The sequence below is a fragment of the Tachyglossus aculeatus genome, chromosome 16 (assembly GCF_015852505.1).
Source record: "Tachyglossus aculeatus isolate mTacAcu1 chromosome 16, mTacAcu1.pri, whole genome shotgun sequence".
Taxonomy (NCBI): Eukaryota; Metazoa; Chordata; class Mammalia; order Monotremata; family Tachyglossidae; genus Tachyglossus; species Tachyglossus aculeatus.
Window position 1 is genome coordinate 50,316,630 of NC_052081.1, and position 18,920 is coordinate 50,335,549.

Here is an 18,920-nt window from a genome sequence, read left to right on the forward strand (position 1 = left end):
GAGGTAGGAGGGAAGGGGGAATTGGGGTAGGCAGTTGGAGGGAAGGAGGGATTGGGGTAGGCAGTTGGAGGGATTGGGGTAGACTGGAGAGGTAGGTGGGTCAGAGGGATTGGGGCAGAGGGGTCAGAGGGATTAGGGTAGACCCTACCCAGACAGCAGAGTTCTGGGCTGGGAAGGCCGCATTCCCCCACTTGGCTCTTCTCCTTCCCCCGTCTCGGGGCCCCTGGAAGACGCCAGACTTGAGGCTGGTCAATGGGGTGGGCGCGAGCCTAGGGGATACAGGCTGGAGAACCGGGGGGGGGGGGGGGCGGGGAGGAGAACTCACCTGTCGCGGCTGGCTCACGGGCCCCTCTCACAGCCGGCCGCCCAACCTGGGATGAGGGAGGGGGAGGAGGAGGGCTAAGCCCTTGCTAGGCTCCCACGACCCCTTTGGTCCGGTCCGTGCCCAGCACGGAGGACTGGCGTATTGCTTAATAGAAGGAGGCGGGGTGGGGAGGGGAGGGGGTATCTGAGCTGGAATGTGCCCCGGTGACTTGCCAGGCTACCTGAAAACCCGACTGCGGCTTCCCCGACCGGAGAGAGGCCCGGGATAAGGACAGGGGGGCAGAGAGGTGCAGAGCTCAGGGCGAGGTGGGGGGTGGTATGCCTCTGTCCTTGACGCTCCGTCCATCGGGCCGTGGCCTCGGCAGGAGAAGCTGGGCCCGGCCGTAGGCACTCCCTGGGCACCCCGGCATCCTCAGCTCCTCCCAGTCCACAGAGCTGCAGGGGGGCCGGGGTTAAAACTGAGAGGTCCCCGGGGGTCGTGCCCCTGCCCGGCCGGGGCGAGGGGGCACGAGGCAGGTGGCACGGCAGGCCCGGGGGGGCGCTGGCCGCCAGGGGGCGCTCCCGTCCTCCCTTCGGGCCCTCGGGTCCCCGCAAGGCCGAGCCGGGCCGGGGGCGGCCTAGGCCTCGCCACTTCACGGGGTCCGGTGTCACCCTGACCTAAAGAGGAAGGGGAGGGAAGACCGGGGAAAGACGGTTACTAGGGCCGGCGGGGGCTCCTCGGCCTCTGCGACCCTCTCTCCGGCCTCCGGCCCCCGGCCCTGACCCACGTGTAGAGCGGCTGCAGCTGCAGGTGTGACGTCTTCTGCGGTGCCTGGTAGCCATAGGCGTCAAAACCCCCGATGAAATCAACTGCGGAGAGCGGAACGATGCGGGTGGGCCAGGGCAACGGGCCGGGTGGACTGAGGCCCACACAACCGACCCGCGCCCTCACCAGCCAGTCAAGGGATGAGCCCCCTGTGCCGGCCTCCAGGCCCCAGCCCCCACCACCTCCCTACACCCTTTGTGGAACTGCTGCGGGGGTGAGGAGGGGGCAGGCCCTCAGCTGGAGAGGACATAGGTCATGACCCTGGGGCCACTGGTAATGGCCTGGGCCCCTCTTCCCCTTTAACAATAATAATAATTATTGTTATGGTATTTGTTAAGCACTTTCTATGTTCCAGGCACTATACTAAGCACGGGGGTGGATATAAGCAAATCAGGTTGGACACAGTCCCTGCCCCATGTGGGGCTCACAGTCTCAATCCCCGTTTTACAAATGAGGTAACAGGCCCAGAGAATTGAAGTGACTTGCCCAGGGTCACACAGCAGACAAGTGGCAGAATCAGGATTAGAACCCATGACCTTCTGACTCCCAGACCTGTGCTCTATCCACTATGCCGTGAGCACCTTCTCCCTTTGAGCCACCAAGACCCCCAGTCTTACGGGTCATCACCGTCCCTCCCCCCATGACTGGACAGTGTTCAAGGCCCCTCTCTACCGGGTTCTGGGGGTGCAGGGGAGCTGAAGGAGACTCTTCTCCTACCTGAACCCACTCCCCAAACCCCCTCAGCAGAGGCCCCCACTCACAGCTGTCCTCTTCTTCTAGAAACACTTTGCTCACGTAGCAAGCGAACACGAAGCCAAACAGCTGTGGTGGACAAGGAGGGTGATGGGGGGAATCCGGTGAGTGGGGCGCAGAATCCCAGCACCTCCGCCCCGTCCCACCATCTGATCACCCCTAGATGGGACAGTCGATGAAGACGGGAGTGGAGGCGGCCTGGGCCGGTCCTGAAGGCAGAGGGTCCGGAGAGGATGGGAGAAGAGGGCGGAAGACAGGGTCTGGGCAGGGAGCAGAGCGTGGGGTGGAGGGCAGAGCCCCAGGTGAGGTGGTGGCTCCCCCCAGCCCCACTGACCGCCAGGAAGATCTGCAGGGCGCTGCTGAGCACCTCGATGTAAGGATAGTCCAGCAGGCAGCCGGTCACAGCGATGACGTGGTGGTCCTCTTGGGGTGCCAGCTCGGAGGAGACCACGGGGGTGACCAGGCAGCCCGGTCCATTCTCCATCCACCACGAGCGGTGCAGGGACGTGTTGAAGGTCATGACGAAGTCTCGGTCCTGGAGATACAGGGACCAGGGGCGCGGGGAAGGCAGGGACCGGAGTGGAGGGGCACGATTCCTGGGGACCCAGCCCTCCCCCTCCCCTCCCTGAAATCACCAATATCCTATAGCTAGGGAAGTGGGGGGGGGGGGGGGGCAGGTGGGATTTGGTGAAGTTGGACAGGGATTGGGGAGGTGAGCGTGCCTGTGGGGCTGAAGGCCCCTCCCCCAAGCCCGGAGGTGGGTCTGGCAGGGAGAGCCAGGCTGCCCTCCATGGGGTTACCTGGGACAGTTGTCCGACCTCCAGGTAGAAGCAGATGATGAAGGTGTTCCAACCTAGCCACAGCAGCAGCCAGCCCGCATACTGGGAGACAGGATGGGTGTGAGGGGGGCCCAGGGGAGGGGCAGCGAAGGGAGAAACAGGGTGGAGACCCGAGATGTGGCAGGCAGTTGGGGTGGGGACAGCGAGGGTTAGGGACAGTGAGGAGAGAGACATGGATGTGATGGGGACATGTGTCGGGGCCAAAGGAACAGGGACTTGGGGAATGGCAAGGTCTCGGAAGGGGGCTGGGGACGGGGGCTCACCAGAGTGAGGCAGCGGGAGCGGCCCTGAAGTGCCCCAAAGATCCCCAGGATCACGGCCATGATGTGTAGGAAGTTGGCCAGAATAGGTGCCCACTGGAAGCCCAGGAAATCAAACACCTGTCGCTCTAGCACTGCCACCTGGTCGGGGGGGGGGGGGGGGGGTTGTCAGAGGTCGAGCTGAGCCCCCCAGAACCATCTTCAGGGGGCCATAAGACCCTTTTCCTTTCCTGCTCCCAGCCCTGGAGTCCCAGCTGGTGGGGAGAGCAGAAGACAGAGCAGCCAGCCCCAGTGCCCACCCCACCCCCACAAGATTGCCCCCAGATTGGATTGGCAGCATAGAGGCCTGGGAGCCAAGGTGCAGGAGAGCCTCCAGAGGCTTTGTGACAGAGAGAAGCAACGACCACTCGACCACCCTCTCCCCAGCCCTGCTGCTCTGGGACAGGCGGCAGGGTGGGTGGGCCGATGGCTTAAGAGGAAGGGGAGAGGAGGGCAGCAGCCCAAGATTCAGTCCCCACCAATTCATTGGGCCACCTATTTTTTGTGTGTGTTTTTGGTAATCTGTGAAGCTGTGGCTTTGAGTCTCTCATTGTCGCTCTGTAAGCCTGAGTCTCTCCTTGTGGCTCTGGGACTGAGCTAGTGGAGACCAGGCAGCCCCTGCGGCCATGGTGGCTGAGGGGGGCCAGGGGAGACACATCTGTCCTACCCCAGATCTAGACCCCCTCCTACTCCTATTAATTATGTATTAGGGAATTAGCAGAGGAGAGGTAGTGGTTACCATAGGGACTCTGGACCAGCCCCTGCAACCGCCCCCAACCAGGGGTCCCCACACCCAGGAAACCTGCAGAAATAACTGAACTGCTTCCCTCAACCCATTGGACAAAGGATCCTCCACCCACGAGAAGCCCCTTCGACAGCTGCCTCTGGCTCGTACCACGCCCGCTCCCCCCGTGGGGGGGGGCATGTCTCTAAGCCCCCCTTTCCACTTCTTCCACTTCCTTCTAGGTCGCCCTGACTTGCTCCCTTTGTTCATTCCTAGCCCCACGGCACGTACATATGTACATATTACTTATTGATGTTAATGTCTGTCTCTCCCCCTCTAAACTGTAAGCTCGCTATGGGCAGGGAATGTGTCTGTTTACTGTTGTATTGTACTCCCCCAAGCTCTTAGTACAGTGCTCTGTACACAGTAAAGTGTTCAATAAATGATTGACTGAATGAATGAATGGGCACGGAAAGAGCTGCCACCACACGTGCTGGAAGTCTGGAAGCCCCTGGAACTTATGCTGCTGCCCACGGGGTCCTCCATGGGGACCATGCAGAATCACCCCTGGAAAGCCCCATATGCCCCGCTGGCCCCTCACTGCTCCCCGATGGCTCCGAGCTGGAATCCCCCTTACCCCCAGGAGTCTTGTTATGGAGAGGGGGCACAGCACACAACGGGAGGGAAGTCTCGATACAGGAGACACAGGGACCAAGAGGAAGGGAGGCAAGGAGGGGCAAGAGGCGATGACCCCAAGGGATCAGGGATGTGCCAGGAGCTTGGAGGCCTGGGAATTCGGAGACCTGGGAGCCCAGGAACCTCAGTCAAGCCTCCGTGGGGGGGAAGGGGGAATAGAGGGGAGCAGGGAGGGTGGAGGCAGGGCCCAAGCCCAACATCACGTCCCTGCTGGTGAAGGATGGAGCCAGGCACAAATCACACTCTCCCACCAAATTAGGCAGGGGGTGACTGGAGATGGGGCTGCTTCCTGGTTCATTCCTTGAGGTAACACTGACTGTAGTGAGGAGGGTCTGTGAACCCTCCCATTGCTCTCTTCCCCAACCCTGACCCCAAATTATTGGAGGAAGGAAAAGCCCTCCGATTGGCTGAGTTATTTAGCAGCTAGCGACTTGGGTAATTGATTCTCCCGGAGAGAAATTCTGATTAAAGTCAACCCCCGTTGCCTTGGAAACCACCCCAACACACACACACACACACACACACACACACACAGAGAAAATTAGCAAGCAAATGCTAAAGACAAAGCGGCAAGTAATCTGCCTGGTAACAGCGACCCCCCAGCCCCAGCATCATCAGGGTGAAAGGGGACGGGAAAGTGCCAGCTCCCCCCTCCCCTGAGATGGCTGGGAGAACGTGGCCAGGAGGGTGGGGTCAGAGAAACCCCCTAGAAGAAGTGACTCTTTAAAAAAAAAATCTTCAGAGTAGGGGAGGGGCGAGGTTTGGTGAGGTTGGACAAGGATTGGGGCATTTTAGAAGTGCTCCACCCCCGACCTCCAGGACATCCTCAAGCCTTCCCAGCAGCCAATCCCTCGGCCTAACTTTATTCCCACATGCTGCTACCCGAATCTTGTTCCCCATCCCTCCCTCCCTCCGGACCCAACACAGCTGCTTCTGATCCGAACCAGAGGGGCTCTCAGGCTCTCTCGCCCTAGATCCGGGGCGCATCCTGAGAGGGGCCCTGGGTCCCGCTGAGCATCAGTCAGGTCCACAGACAAGGGGGCTGGGCAGACTCGCGTCTCCCTGGGTCGGTGCTCCAGGCTGATCCCGGGATCCTTCTCCAGACAGGGCTCTCACCCTCCCCACAAGGCAGGCAGGCAAACTCCAGGGGGGCTGAGGCCCAGACAGTGACACTGCCCCTGGCCAGCTGGCCACACACCCAGCACAGGCTGATCCAGTGGCTCCACACACGAGGTCAGATCAGTGACACACCAACACAGACATACAACCTCGCTCAGGGGCGCACACACACACGGACGTTCAGTCACACGTATGCACAGTCACACACACTCCCGCGTCCATCAGGGTGCGGGATGGAGAAGCTGAGCCGCTGACCGTCCAGCCGCACCGACCAGCAGCTGGGCAGGCAAGCTCCCAGAAGGCAGGGTGGGAAGCGCTCAGTTGCTATGGTGACCTGTCCAGTCACTCGAAACGAGGGGATCGCTACTGAGGGGAGGGGGCTTGGTTGCCAAGGCAACATCTCCCTCGGTGAGGTGGGGGGGGGTTCCTCCCGCCCCCCACACTGTGGAGACCCCCGCACTCCCTTTACTCTCGGCGTCTGGGCTAAGGAGCCGGAGGGTCTTGGTGAACGTCTCCCTGGCAACGGGGCCGGCTCTGGTTTCCATGGCGACGGTCCCCTCCCCTCGGCACGGTTCACTGACTCTGAATTCCCCACGAGCGAGCTCCGGAGAAGGGGCGGGGGAGAAGCGGAGCGAGGGGAGACCCGGAGGGATCCGGGGACAGAGACAGAGAGCCCGGCCCGGTTCCGGGGGGTCAGCGGGGCCCGCGGCGAGGCGAGGCGAGGCGAGGCCCGGCCGGGGCGGAGCAGCACGGGGGGGGGGGCACGGGGGGCGGAAGGGCTGGCGCGCCCCAGCTCGCCGAGTTACGGATCTGCATGCATCTACACCAATGTTTACGGTTCGCACCCACCCCCTTGCACGCCCAACTCCTACATGTCCGGTAATTACGGTACGTACTACCGCTCCCTCCCTAGCGCTAACAGCGAGGGCCAAGCCGGGGCTCGGGATTGAGCGCAAGGCCGCTGTGGGGAGATCCTTCCCCTGCACACGGTAATCGCTCAATAAATACGAATGAATGAATGAATGAATGAATGAATGAATGAACCATCCCCGAGGGTCCCAGGTGTCCCGTCCCCTCCACCCGGGGACCACCCTCGCAGCCAAGGCCGAGCTGCCCCAGTGTGAGCGGGTCAGGGGCCGGTGGAGGTCCTCCGCCCGGAGAGGTCAGGATCAGGCCTCTCAATCAATCAATCAATCGTATCTATTGAGCGCTTACTGTGTGCAGAGCACTGTACTAAGCGCTTGGGAACTACAAGTTGGCAACATCTAGAGACAGTCCCTACCCAACAGTGGGCTCACAGTCTAAAAGGGGGAGACAGAGAACAAAACCAAACATACTAACAAAATAAAATAAATAGAATAGATATGTACAAGTAAAATAAATAGAGTAATAAATATGTACAAACATATATACACATATACAGGTGCTGTGGGGAAGGGAAGGAGGTAAGATGGGGGGGGATGGAGGAGAGGGAGGGTCCCCCCCGCCCCCCAAAAACTTCAACCCCTTACCGCCAGGCCCCCGGCCCTTCCTGGGTTGAGGAGGCTGGGGTGGGGTCCTTTCCTCTAGGGAGGGCGTGTCTTCTAACTCCATAGCACTCTCCAGTTACACGTACCTCTCCGTATTAAGCAGAAACTCATTCATTCATTCAATCGTAATGAGCTCTTACGGTGTGCAGAGCACTGTACTAAGCGCTTGGGAAGTACAAATCGGCAACTTATAGAGACTGGATTTAAAGCACGCCTGCTACTCAACCAGTCTTCTCCCACCTACACCCCAGCTCACACTCTCCGATCTGCTCAAGCCAATTTATTTACTCACCAAGCCTTGTTCTCTTCTCTCCCGCCCCCTCTTGAAACCTGACACACCACAAAGCCCTTTTTAAATCACACCTCTCTCAAGAGGCGATCCTGGATCAAGTTCTTATCTCCCTAATTTAATCTCCCTCCCACTGACACTTCAGCACTACCTCTCTTAAAAGGTGAGTCCTCACCCTCAAAGCAGTTATATATAATCTTATCACTTCCTCCTATCTGTAATTCATTTTAGCGTCTGTCTCCCTTGCTTGATTGTAATATCCTTGAGGACAGGAATCATGTCTATTAATTCCATTGCACTCTTCAAATACTTACTACATTGCTCTGCACACAGTAGAGGTCGTTGTCCTAGTAGTAGTGGCATTTATGACACACCCACTGTGTGAAGTGCCCTCGGGAAGCACAAAACAAAGAAGTGCCAATTTTCTGTCCATAAGGAGTCCACTCAGTCCACTCTCTCATTGTTTATATGTATATGGATGTACACATATATGCATATATATCTGGCCTTCCTATTAGAAGAACACTCCACTGACAATGAAATTCACATTTGAGTGTGTAGGTGTGTTTGTGGCCGAAAGGGCCAATGTGGAATCCACAGTCCTGACCACATTGTGCATACAAAACGCTGCCTCTTTTTGTATTACGTTTAATGCTCTCAGTGCCTGGGTGGGACAGACACAGAGGTATTTAAGAAAGAGAGCAGACAAAATAAATATCGTCAGAAGGGCCGAGGGTGACTATAAATAAGTCGTTAAATGCTAGAGCTTGTTGATGGGTTTGAACGATTTAGGGTCCTGGGAAATGAGAATTTGCTGGCCACTGACTGATTCAGTGAGGCAGAGCGAGAAGGTGGGCCATTTCCACCTGGATGGAGCCTGTGATCGGCACCCCCCGCTCCAGACCACGCCCCTCATCCAGGCCACACATTGGACGGGATCCCGGGGCAGGCAGGGAGAGGCGGAGCGGAAAATGGGTCCAGAAGTAGACGCCGGCGTCCGGAACTCCAGCCTGACCCCTTCATTCATTCAGTCGTATTTACTGAGCGCCTACTGTGTGCAGAGCACTGTACTAAGCGCTTGGGAAGTACAAGTTGGCTTCTCCTCTAGGCCCAACGAGATAACCGTTCCGGCCCCCTCCCTTGCCCGGGGCCGGACTGGGCGCTGGGAGGGAAGAGAAAGAGGCCGGGATTCCGGGGCGCTTCCGAGACAGTACAGTGCTAAGCGCTTAGTACAGTGTTCTGCACACAGTAAGCGCTCAATAAATCAATCGTATTTATAAATACAATACAATACGATACAATACAATAAATACGATTGATTGAGACCATGGGTCCCCGTCCCCCCCATCTCTCCCGGTCTCTCCCCGTCTGACCAGTGTCGCCAACCCGAAGGCCACGGCCCCCGTCCCCTCCGGCCTGGCCCCCAGCCGCGGGCCCTGGGGGCTAGATCGCCCAGGGGAGGAGGGGGGCGGGAGGACGGGGGTCTGGAGAACAGAAGGGCGATAAGAGGGGGACCGGGTGATGGGAGGAGAGGGGCGGGAGGACGGGGGTCTGGAGAACAGAAGGGGGATAAGAGGGGGACCGGGTGATGGGAGGAGAGGGGCGGGAGGACGGGGGTCTGGAGAAGAGAAGGGCGATAAGAGGGGGACCGGGTGATGGGAGGAGAGGGGCGGGAGGACGGGGGTCTGGAGAACAGAAGGGGGATAAGAGGGGGACCGGGTGATGGGAGGAGAGGGGCGGGAGGACGGGGGTCTGGAGAACAGAAGGAAGGGCGATAAGAGGGGGACCGGGCGATGGGAGGAGAGGGGCGGGAGGACGGGGGTCTGGAGAACAGAAGGGGGATAAGGGGGGACCGGGTGATGGGAGGAGAGGGGCAGGGGGCCGGGGGGCGGGGAGCCGGCAGGACGGGAGCAGAGGGATGGGATGCGGGGCGGAGGGCAGGCGGGCACCGGGGGGCAGGCGGGCACCGGGGGGCAGGCTCACCAGCTGGAGGCAGCAGAAGGCGACGAGCGAGCACCTCCCGCTGCACTGGCCCATTGTCCGGGCGGCGGCGGCGGCGGCGGCGGCGGCGGTGGCGCGGGTCCTGGCGGCTGCGGCTGCGGCTGCACGGCGGGGGCTCCCCGCCCGCCCGCCTGCCCCGCCCCCCGGCCCCCCCGGGCCCGCCGCGCCCCGGCCCCGCCCCGGGCCGCCAGCAGCGGGGCGGCTCCGTGTCGAAGAGCCCGGGCTGTGGAGTCAGAGGTCATGGGTTCCAATCCAGCCTCCGCCACTCGTCAGCTGGGTGACTTTGGGCAAGTCACTTCTCTTCTCTGGGTCTCAGTTCCCTCATCTGGAAAATGGGGATGAATCAGTCAATCGTATTTATTGAGCGCTTACTGTGTGCAGAGCACTGGACTAAGCGCTTGGGAAGTACAAGTTGGCAACATATAGAGACGGTCCCTACCCAACAGTGGGCTCACAGTCTAGAGGATGAAGACTGTGAGCCCCTTGTGGGACAACCTCATCACCTTGTAACCTCCCCAGCGCTTAGAACAATGCTCTGCGCATAGTAAGCGTTTAATAAATGCCATTATTATTATTATTATTATTCTCTGGGCCTCAGTTCCCTCACCTGGAAAACGGGGATGAAAACTGTGAGCCTCCCGGGGGACAACCTGATCACCTTGTAACCTCCCCAGCGCTTAGAACAGTGCTCTGCACATAGTAAGCGCTTAATAATTGCCATTGTTATTATTATTATTATGTCCGGGCGCCGGGAGTCTTGGGGGCGGGGATCCCGTTCCCCTTCCTCCCGGCAGGGGCAGGGAGGAGGGGTCAGGGAGGAGGGGTCAGGGAGGAGGGGGCAGGGAGGAGGGGGCAGGGTCCGGGAGCACAGCGGAACCGGGGCAGGGTCGGAGTCCCGTCGCGTGGCTCAGTGGGAAAGAGCCCGGGCTTTGGAGTCAGAGGTCATGGGTTCAAATCCCGACTCCGCCTCCTGTCAGCTGTGTGACTTTGGGCAAGTCACTTCACTTCTCTGTGCCTCAGTTCCCTCATTTGTAAAATGGGGATGAAGACTGTGAGCCCCACGTGGGACCTCATCACTTTGTATCCCCCCCAGCGCTTAGAACAGTGCTTTGCATATAGTAAGTGCTTAATAAATGCCTTCATTATTATCATTACTCTGCCCGTTGCCCCTTTCGACTATCGCACCCACGTGACTCACCGTGTTCCCTGGCTGCCGCCTCTCCTTTCACCAGTCCATCCTCAACTCTGCTGAGGGGTTCACTTTTATGTACCCTATTATATGCACAAAGTTATACAAGAAATCTTTCTGGACTCATCTCTCCCCTTAAGACCATTCACTGGTTTCCCAACCTTGTCACCATCAAGCAGAAACTCCTCACCCCATGCTTTAAGGCAGGCAGCCAGTCAACTGTCCCCAGAGCCCTTCCCTTACTCTTCTCCTGTGCCAACCGCCTGTACGCTGGCTTCCTGTAAGACCAACCGACTCACTGTGCCTCCTGCCTGGAACTCCTGGGTCCCTCCTGCCTGGAACTCCTCCCTGCTTCTCATCCTCCACATCACCATTCTCCCCCCTCTTCAAAACCTGACTGACCTCACACCTCCTGCAAGCTTCCCCTAAGTGCTCCTCGCTTCACCACCCCACCACTCTCCCTTCCTACTGCATCACCTCTGCCCCGGTGAGTCCAAAAGCCCCAAGCACTTTGAAGCTCACCCCCAACACCCCCCCACCCCAGCACTCACGGACCTCTACTTAGACTCTGCTGCCTCCCCCCTCCCTCTACTTCAAGGTCTCCCTCTCCCCAACTAGATGTCAGCTCCGTACAGGCAGGGATCATGTCTACCAATTCTAGCACATGGTCCTGAATGTTTCTGTTATACTGTACTCTCCCAAGCACTTAGTACAGTGCTCTGCACACAGTAAGAGCTCAGTAAATACGACTGAGTGCTTCATTCAGTGCTGCATACACAGTGCTGACCAGAGATCACTGATTGATTGACAGTGATTTGCCAAGAGACCAGCAGCCCATCCCCGCTACCAGTGGCCAAAGGTCCCCACCCCCCCACCCCCTCAGCGGGTGGGTCCAGCCCCTGTGTTTCTGACAGAGGAGACTGTTACCCTGTGAGACCCTGACCCCAAGCGGGCCAAGATCAGTGTCAGGTGGAGCTCACTGGGCCGGAGGAGCCCGCAAAGGAGACTGAGAATGAATGGCCGGAGAGATAAGAGGAGCTCCAGGAGAGGACGGAGTCTGTGAAGCCAAGGTTGGATAGCGTGCTTAGGAGAAGGGGGTGGTCCACAGTGTCGAAGGCAGCTGAGAGGTCGAGGAAGATTAAGGTAGAGTCGGAGACATTGGATTTGGCAAGGAGGTCATTGGTGACCTTTGAGGGAGCAGCTTCGGTGGAGTGTAGGGGATGGAAGCCAGATTGGAGGGGGTCTAGGAGAGATTTAGAGTCGAGGAAATCGAGTCAGATGACTCATTCTAGGAGTTTGGAAAGGAAGGGTAGGAGGGAGATAGGGCGATAACTAGAAGGGGCAGTAGGGTCTAGAGGGTCTTTTTAGGATGTGGGGATGTGGACATGTTTGAAGTCAGAGGGGAAGGAACCAGTGGAGAGGGAGCAGTTGAAGATGGAAGTTAAGGAGGGGAGGAGGGAAGGGGTGAGAGTTTTCATAAAATGAGAGGGAATTGGGTGGGAAGCACAGGTGGGTGGGGTGGCACATGACTCTGGGAGTTGAAGGCCCAGCTGCACGGAGGACAGCGGCACCTTGACCCCCTCCCTCACTCCCCCAGCTCCCGGGGGGCAGCAGGGCAGAGACATGAAGTGGATGCGCCATTCTGCAAACATCTTCTATTTGTGTAGAAAAACATTGTTCCAGGGAGCACGGTCCAGCTCTGAAGAGGCTGGGAGGTTGGATGAACACACACACACGCACGCACGCGCACACGCTTGCACACGCACACCACGCCCCAAGCACGTCTTCAGCCATGGGGCTTGTAGGGCCAGGAGCCACGGTCAGTCTGAGACAAGGGCCGTGCCCTAAATGGGCGAAGATGGGTGGGGCTTGTCCAATGGCAGCAGGCGGCCGTGGCCATCGAGTCATCAGGAGAGGAAGCCGAGGGTGGGGGCCCCCCAGCCCCTCGCTACTGAGGGTCCCTGCGGAGGCATCACTGGATCTCGCCCATGTAGAGACGCTTGTCACTAGATGCAGACAAGACTGGGGGTGGAAACGAGCAGCCGCTGATGATGATGTCAGGAGGGATGGGGGTGGGGGCGCTCATCCCACACCCACCCCCTGACAGATCAAGCGGGAAGGGGCAGCCAACATGGCAGCTCCAGGGGAAAAGAGGGGCCACCAATGTTTCCTCTGACGGGGAAGAGGAGGGAGCTCCCAGCCACGGTGTGTGCCCACCCACCCACCCACCAGGCAGCCCCAATGGACTCACCGATGGGCTCGTCGGGGTGGAAGGCCACCTCGTTGACGGAGCCGGCATGGCCAGGAAGCTTGTACAGGATCCGCCGGCTCGTGGTGTCCCACACGTACACAAACCTGGAACGTCGGGGCGAGAGGATGTAACCAGCATCCCAACCCCCAACTCCCGGGTCTGGACTGGCTGGCCTGGGACAAGGAACAGTAACCCAGCAAGACGCTCCAAGGGCAAGACAGGGTAGAGCCCGGGGGGGACTCTTCTACAGAGCCAGACCTGAAGGGCCCAGGGTCCCACTCCACTGCTGGAGCCCCAGCAAGGTGTGGGGGGCGAAATCTCCAAGGAAGCAGGAATTGAGCCAAGGCCACCTAAGGGGACCTGGGACATGCCAGGCGGAGCTGGCCGGAGCAGAGGCCCACGAAATTCCCTGCCGGTTCCGGCCTGGTTGTCCTGGCTTGCAACCACAGCCCTGACCACATCCACACTCAGGAGCAAACCCGGTGGCTCTGGTGGGGGGGTGCGGTGTACAGGGGATGGTGTGGGACCACAGGACTCCAACCCGGAGGACTCTCTCCTGGCTATTGGACATCTGGACACAAAGCAATTGGTCCCGATGTGAGTTCAGCTCTATCTTCACCCACTGCCCGTGGTGACCTTCCCACACAATTACCCAGCCTTTGCTGCACTCATGCCCAAGGCCCCCCACAGGTCCCCCACCCCTCCTCACCTGTCTGCTGAGCCACCAGCAATCTTGCTCCCGTCCGGGGACCAAGCACAGCGCAAGAGATTCTACAGAGACACAGCCAAACATCAGCATCAGCATCCTGTCCTGTACACACACCACCCACCCAAACACCCCCCTCGACCAAGGAAAATGCCCACCACAGTGCCAGGTCTGCATCCACCCTGCCACCCTGACCTTCTCAAAGTTGTGGACATTCCCCTGGAAGATCTTGACGCATCGCTCCTTGGGGGCAAATGGGCGCACATCCCAGATCCGCACTGCAAGAGAGAGAGAGACCGTTGGTTTGTGCAGGGATGAGAGGCTGCACCAGTTCTCCCCTCTCCTCTACAGGGCTGGCCGGGGGCTACCCCCGACCCGCCCTCCATCCTCTCCCCTGCAGCAGTACCGGTGTTGTCCATGGCGTTAGACAATAGATAGGAGCCTTCGGAGCTCAGGCTGAGGCCAGTCACCGAGTCCGCGTGGCCCCTCAGCGTGTAGCTCAGCTTGTTCTGGCGCAGATCCCATACCTGTCAAGGGCCAACCAGGGCGGGATTCCAGAAGCAGCCCCAGCAGAATGCCTGCCCGCCCCCCTCCACCCCGCCACCCGTCCACCGCCCCAGAGCAGCCAGCCTGGCTGCAGGGGGCCGGGATAACGTGAGCAACCCTGGAAAGGTAATGACTAAACACACCCACCCCAACTCCATCCAGTGACGCAACACGGCCCAGCCAACATCCCTGACACGCCTTTTCCACCCCTGACGCTCCAGCACGGACCATCCAAAACCCGATTCACCCCACTGACCTGGTACACCCCCTCCACCAACTGGGACTCTCCCCCTGTGACCCAATGTCACAGGGCCACAAGGCAGCCCTGTCCTTCTCTCCGTCCCTGGATCCCCGCTTTAGACCTGAGACAGGCCTGGGACAGCAGCAGAATCAGAACTACTCTGGGCAGGGCCCAGTCCACCTTCTCCTGGCTTTGTGGGAATTTGCAGACTGCCTTCACTACCTCCAGAGACTGGAGGTGATGGGGTAGGGAAACCCAAGCCGCAACAAAAATCCCGCTTCTCTCACTCCTTCCACACACACGAGGCCAGCGGGGAGCAAGGAGCTGGGTGCTGGGAGCTGGTCCCACTCCAGACAGTCAAGCAGGCGGGGCAGAAGCAGCCGGTCAAGACACCAGCAGCCTGGGGGATCGAGCCGGCTCACCTTGATGTCATTGTCTATGCCCCCAGATACGATCTGGTCGCTGGTGTCGTTGAAGGTCACGGCAAGCACCTGGTAGGTGTTCTGGAACGTCTGCACAGCCGCCTTCTTCCGGATGTCCCACAGCTGCCACGACAGCAGGATGAGCAGGGCGGGCGGCTCCCCTTCACCCCGGACCCCAGGGTCCTCCGACCTCGCCACCCCTCCACCGGCTCCAGTGCTGCCGCGGTTCTGGCTGACAAGGGTGCCCAGGCAGGTTCCTCCACCCCCGCCAGACACCAGTGGGCCCACAGCAGCCCCGCACGGGCACGTCCCCACCCGAGCACATCCTACCTTCACGGTGCCGTCATCGCTGCCCGTGCAGACGAGTTGGGGGCCCCTGCGGGCAGGGTAGCAGGAGTTCACAAAGGACGTGTGGCCTTTGAGTCGCTTCACTCTCTCCCCAGTCTCGCTGTCCCACACTGCCACAGTCTTATCTGTGGAGGCTGAGAAGAGCATGCTGGGGAAGGAGACGGGGAGAGAGAGAAGGTGTTGGTGGGCTTGGAGGGAGGAGGGGTCAGCCCTGAACCTGGACAGTGCTCCACTTGAGGCAACTGCAGCTAGGCCTGCCAGCACCACCTTTCCACCTCATTTTTCACAGCAGAGACCAGCTCCGGCCCAATCAGATCAATGGCATCTGTTGAGTGCTGTTTGCAGAGCACTGTATTAAGCGCTTAGGTGAGGACAAGACAATAGAGTTGGTAGGCACAATTCCTACCCACAAGGAGCCTATAGCCTACAGGGGGAGATGAACATCAAGATAAATTACGGCTGGGTAACTGGCAGGGCATAAGGGTAGGTACACAGGCGTGTGGGGTGGATAGCAAAGCGCTTAGTACAGTGCTCTGCACACAGTAAGCGCTCAATAAATACGATTGATTGATATCAAATGCTTAGGGGAGGTACGCATCCAAGTGCCCAGATGACACAGAAGAGAGAGCGAGTAGGGCAAACGAGGGGCTTCGTCAGGAAAGGCCTCTTGGAGGTATGATGTGGGTAGGGCTTTGAAGGTGGGGAAAGCGGAGGTCTGTCATATATGAAAGGGGAGGGGGCTCCAGGTCAGAGGGAGGCTGTAGATGAGGGGTCGTCGGTGAGCCAGACGAGATGGAAGCTCAGAGAGGAGGCTGGCGGTCGCGAGGCCCCATTGGTCCCTGGGGGAGGGTTCTCACCTGCCGTCTGTGTTGTAGTGAAGCTCCATGATGGCTCCGCTGTGGCCCTTGAGCGTGGCATAGTTGTCACAGTCTCCGTACACGGTCCACAGCACTGGACAGAGACCGGGAGACATGGCATTCATCATCTCTTCTGCATGCTCTCCCGCGCTCAGTCGCGGCTACCGACTGATCATCTGACAGGGTTTCCAGGGGCCTCTCAAGTAGGGCAAATGCTGTCAGCCTGCAGCTGGCCACAGGACTAAAGCCAGCCCCACTTTACACTTTCCTTTTCTTTACAGTTATGCTAAGCACTTACTATGTGCCAAGCACTGTATTAAGCCCTGGGGTAGACGCAAGCTAATCAAGTAGGACACGGTCCACTGTCACACATGGGGCTCACCATTTTACAGAGGAGGTAACTGAGACCCAGCAAAATGAAGTGATTTGCCCAAGGTCACTCAGAAGACAAGTGGGGGAGCCGGGACTAGAACGCAGATTCTTCTGATTCCCAGGCCTGTGCACTAATAACAATAACAATGATGGCATTTATTAAGCGCTTACTAGGTGCAAAGCACTGTTCTAAGCGCTGGGGAGGTTACAAGGTGATCAGGTTGTCCCACGGGGGGCTCACAGTCTTAATCCCCATTTTACAGATGAGATAACTGAGGCATAGAGAAGTGAAGTGACTTGCCCAAAGTCACACAGGTGACGTGGCGGGGCCGGGACTTGAACCCATGACCTGTGACTCCAAAGCCCGTGCTCTTTCCACTGAGCCACGCTGCTTCTCGCGGGAGGCCAATCGGCAGTTACGAGGGCCGGCACCCGGTGTGCCCCGAGTGTGGAGGAAGACCTTCCTGGGTCCTCAGGGGAGGAAGCGCCTGCCCTGCTGCCCCCCAGTTTGGACACGGCGGGGGCCAAAGCTGCCCATCCTCCCAACAGAAGCCGTGGTCTCCACTCAGGCCCTTGAGGCTGGGGTCGGCCTCCCCGGTTCACCCTCCCGTCCTCGTCCTGCCTTGGCCCAGCCGCAGCCCCGTGGGTGGAAACCCTGGCCGTACCCGGCGGCCCCCTCTCGGGGACGGGCCGGGTCACCGGGGTGGCGGATCTACGCTGAGGCCCGGAGGAACCAGGGCGGGCGTCACTCATTAAACAACCAACTGTGACATTCCCCGGCCACAGCGAGCTTCCAGTCTACAGTCCATCTGCGAGGCTCGGCGAGGACTTACGGATCAGCCGGTCAAAGCCCGCCGAGGCCAGCGTGGAGCCATTGGGGTGGAACTTGCTGCAGTAAACTTCCCCTTCGTGTCCGGACAGCAGCATGATGGGGGCCTGGAGAGAGGAGCATCGCGGCGGGCCCTGCGGCGGGGACACTCGGTCAGGCCGGGCCGGGCAAGGGGGACCCTGCGAGCCACTGCCTGCGCGCCCCCGGCCCCAGGCTGAGACCCTCCTCCCACTCATTCATTCATTCAACCCTCTCCATCCCCCCTGTCTTACCTCCCTTCCCCATAGCACCTGTATACATGTTTGTACGTACTTATTACTCTATTTATTTATTTATTTTACTTGTACATATCTATTCTATTTTAGAATAGCAGCGTGGCTCATTGGAAAGAGCACTCTGGCTTTGGAGTCAGAGGTTATGGGTTCAAATCCCGGCTCTGCCAATTGTCAGCTGTGTGATTTTGGGCAAGTCACTTAACTTCTCTGGGCCCCAGTTACCTCATCTGTAAAATGGGGATTAAGACTGTGAGCCCCAAGTGGGACAGCCTTATCACCTTGCATCCTCCCCAGCGCTTAGAACGGTGCTTTGCACACAGTAAGCGCTTAACAAATGCCATCATTATTATTTTACTTTGTTAATGCGTTTGGTTTTGTTCTCTGTCTCCCCCTTCTAGACTGTGAGCCCACTATTGGGTAGGGACTGTTGCTATATGTTGCCAACTTGTACTTCCCAAGTGCTTAGTACAGTGCTCTGCACACAGTAATCAATTAATCAATCAATCAATCGCATTGAGTGTTTACTGTGTGCAAAGCACTATACTAAGCGCTTGGGAAGTACAAGATGGCAACATATAGAGACAGTCCCTACCCAACAGTGGGCTCACAGTCTAAAAGGGGGAGACAGAAAACAAAACCAAACATACTAACAAAATAAAAAGAATAGATATGTACAAGTAAAATAGAGTAATAAATATGTACAGACGTATACATATATACAGGTGCTGTGGGGAAGGGAAGGAGATAAGATGGGGGGGATGGAGAGGCGGGACGAGGGGGAGAGGAAGGAAGGGGCTCAGTCTGGGAAGGCCTCCTGGAGGTGCCTCGATTGATTTACTGAGTGCTTACTGTGTGCAGAGCGCTGTACTAAGCGCTTGGGAAGTCCAAGTTGGCAACACATAGAGACGGTCCCTACCCAACAGTGGGCTCAGAGCCTAGTGTCTCAGCCCCGGCCCTGGGCTGAGACACCGCCCCCGCCCCCATCCCCATTGGGAAGCAGCGTGGCTCAGTGGAAAGAGCACGGGCTTTGGAGTCAGAGGTTCAAATCCCGGCTCCGCCGCTTATCAGCTGGGTGACCTTGGGCAAGTCACTTCACTTCTCTGGGCCTCGGTGACCTCATCTGTAAAATGGGGATTAAGACTGTGAGCCCCCTGTGGGACAACCTGATTACCTTGTATCCCCCCGGCGCTTAGAAGAGTGCTCTGCACATGGTAAGCGCTTCCTAAATACCGTCAGTATTATTATTATTATTCTGATTCTTATCCCGGATGGTCCCGGCCCGGGGGGGTCCTCACCGGCTGCATGAGGGCGGCCGTTGGCCCCTGCGGCTGCGGTCCCCCCGGCGGGGCCTGTCCCGGGCCCGGGCCCTGCGCGCCCAGCAGCAGCTCCGGCCGAGGCCGCTTCAGGGGCACGAGCGGAAGGTCCGGACCCTTACGCTTCTGGGGATCGATCATCATGAGGAGGAGGGTGAGGGGGATGAGGATGATGATGGCGGCGGCGGCGTCC

The 18,920-nt window shown here is 58.8% G+C and overlaps 2 protein-coding genes across 3 annotated transcripts; both read right to left on the reverse strand.

The window, feature by feature from the left end:
* Positions 1 to 355: 355 nt before the first annotated feature.
* NKAIN1 (sodium/potassium transporting ATPase interacting 1) lies at positions 356 to 9,420 on the reverse strand. 2 transcript variants are annotated; one of them, XM_038758257.1, is made up of 7 exons: positions 9,361 to 9,420; positions 2,985 to 3,122; positions 2,683 to 2,763; positions 2,250 to 2,417; positions 1,891 to 1,951; positions 1,092 to 1,173; positions 356 to 981 (listed from the first exon to the last, which is right to left on the reverse strand). In XM_038758257.1, exons 1-7 carry the CDS (start codon positions 9,412 to 9,414, stop codon positions 972 to 974), a joined length of 594 nt encoding a protein of 197 aa, XP_038614185.1. In that variant the 5' UTR covers positions 9,415 to 9,420; the 3' UTR covers positions 356 to 971. The 2 variants fall into 2 exon arrangements, with proteins under 2 accessions (XP_038614185.1, XP_038614184.1); XM_038758256.1 differs by having other exon boundaries at positions 2,217 to 2,417.
* Positions 9,421 to 12,207: 2,787 nt separating this feature from the next.
* Positions 12,208 to 18,893, reverse strand: SNRNP40 (small nuclear ribonucleoprotein U5 subunit 40). The gene is made up of 10 exons (XM_038758116.1): positions 18,710 to 18,893; positions 17,144 to 17,273; positions 15,939 to 16,032; positions 15,064 to 15,229; positions 14,734 to 14,856; positions 13,931 to 14,051; positions 13,720 to 13,802; positions 13,528 to 13,589; positions 12,819 to 12,922; positions 12,208 to 12,589 (listed from the first exon to the last, which is right to left on the reverse strand). The coding sequence occupies exons 1-10, from the start codon at positions 18,869 to 18,871 to the stop codon at positions 12,540 to 12,542; spliced, it is 1,095 nt and encodes a 364-aa protein (XP_038614044.1). The 5' UTR covers positions 18,872 to 18,893; the 3' UTR covers positions 12,208 to 12,539.
* Positions 18,894 to 18,920: the final 27 nt, after the last annotated feature.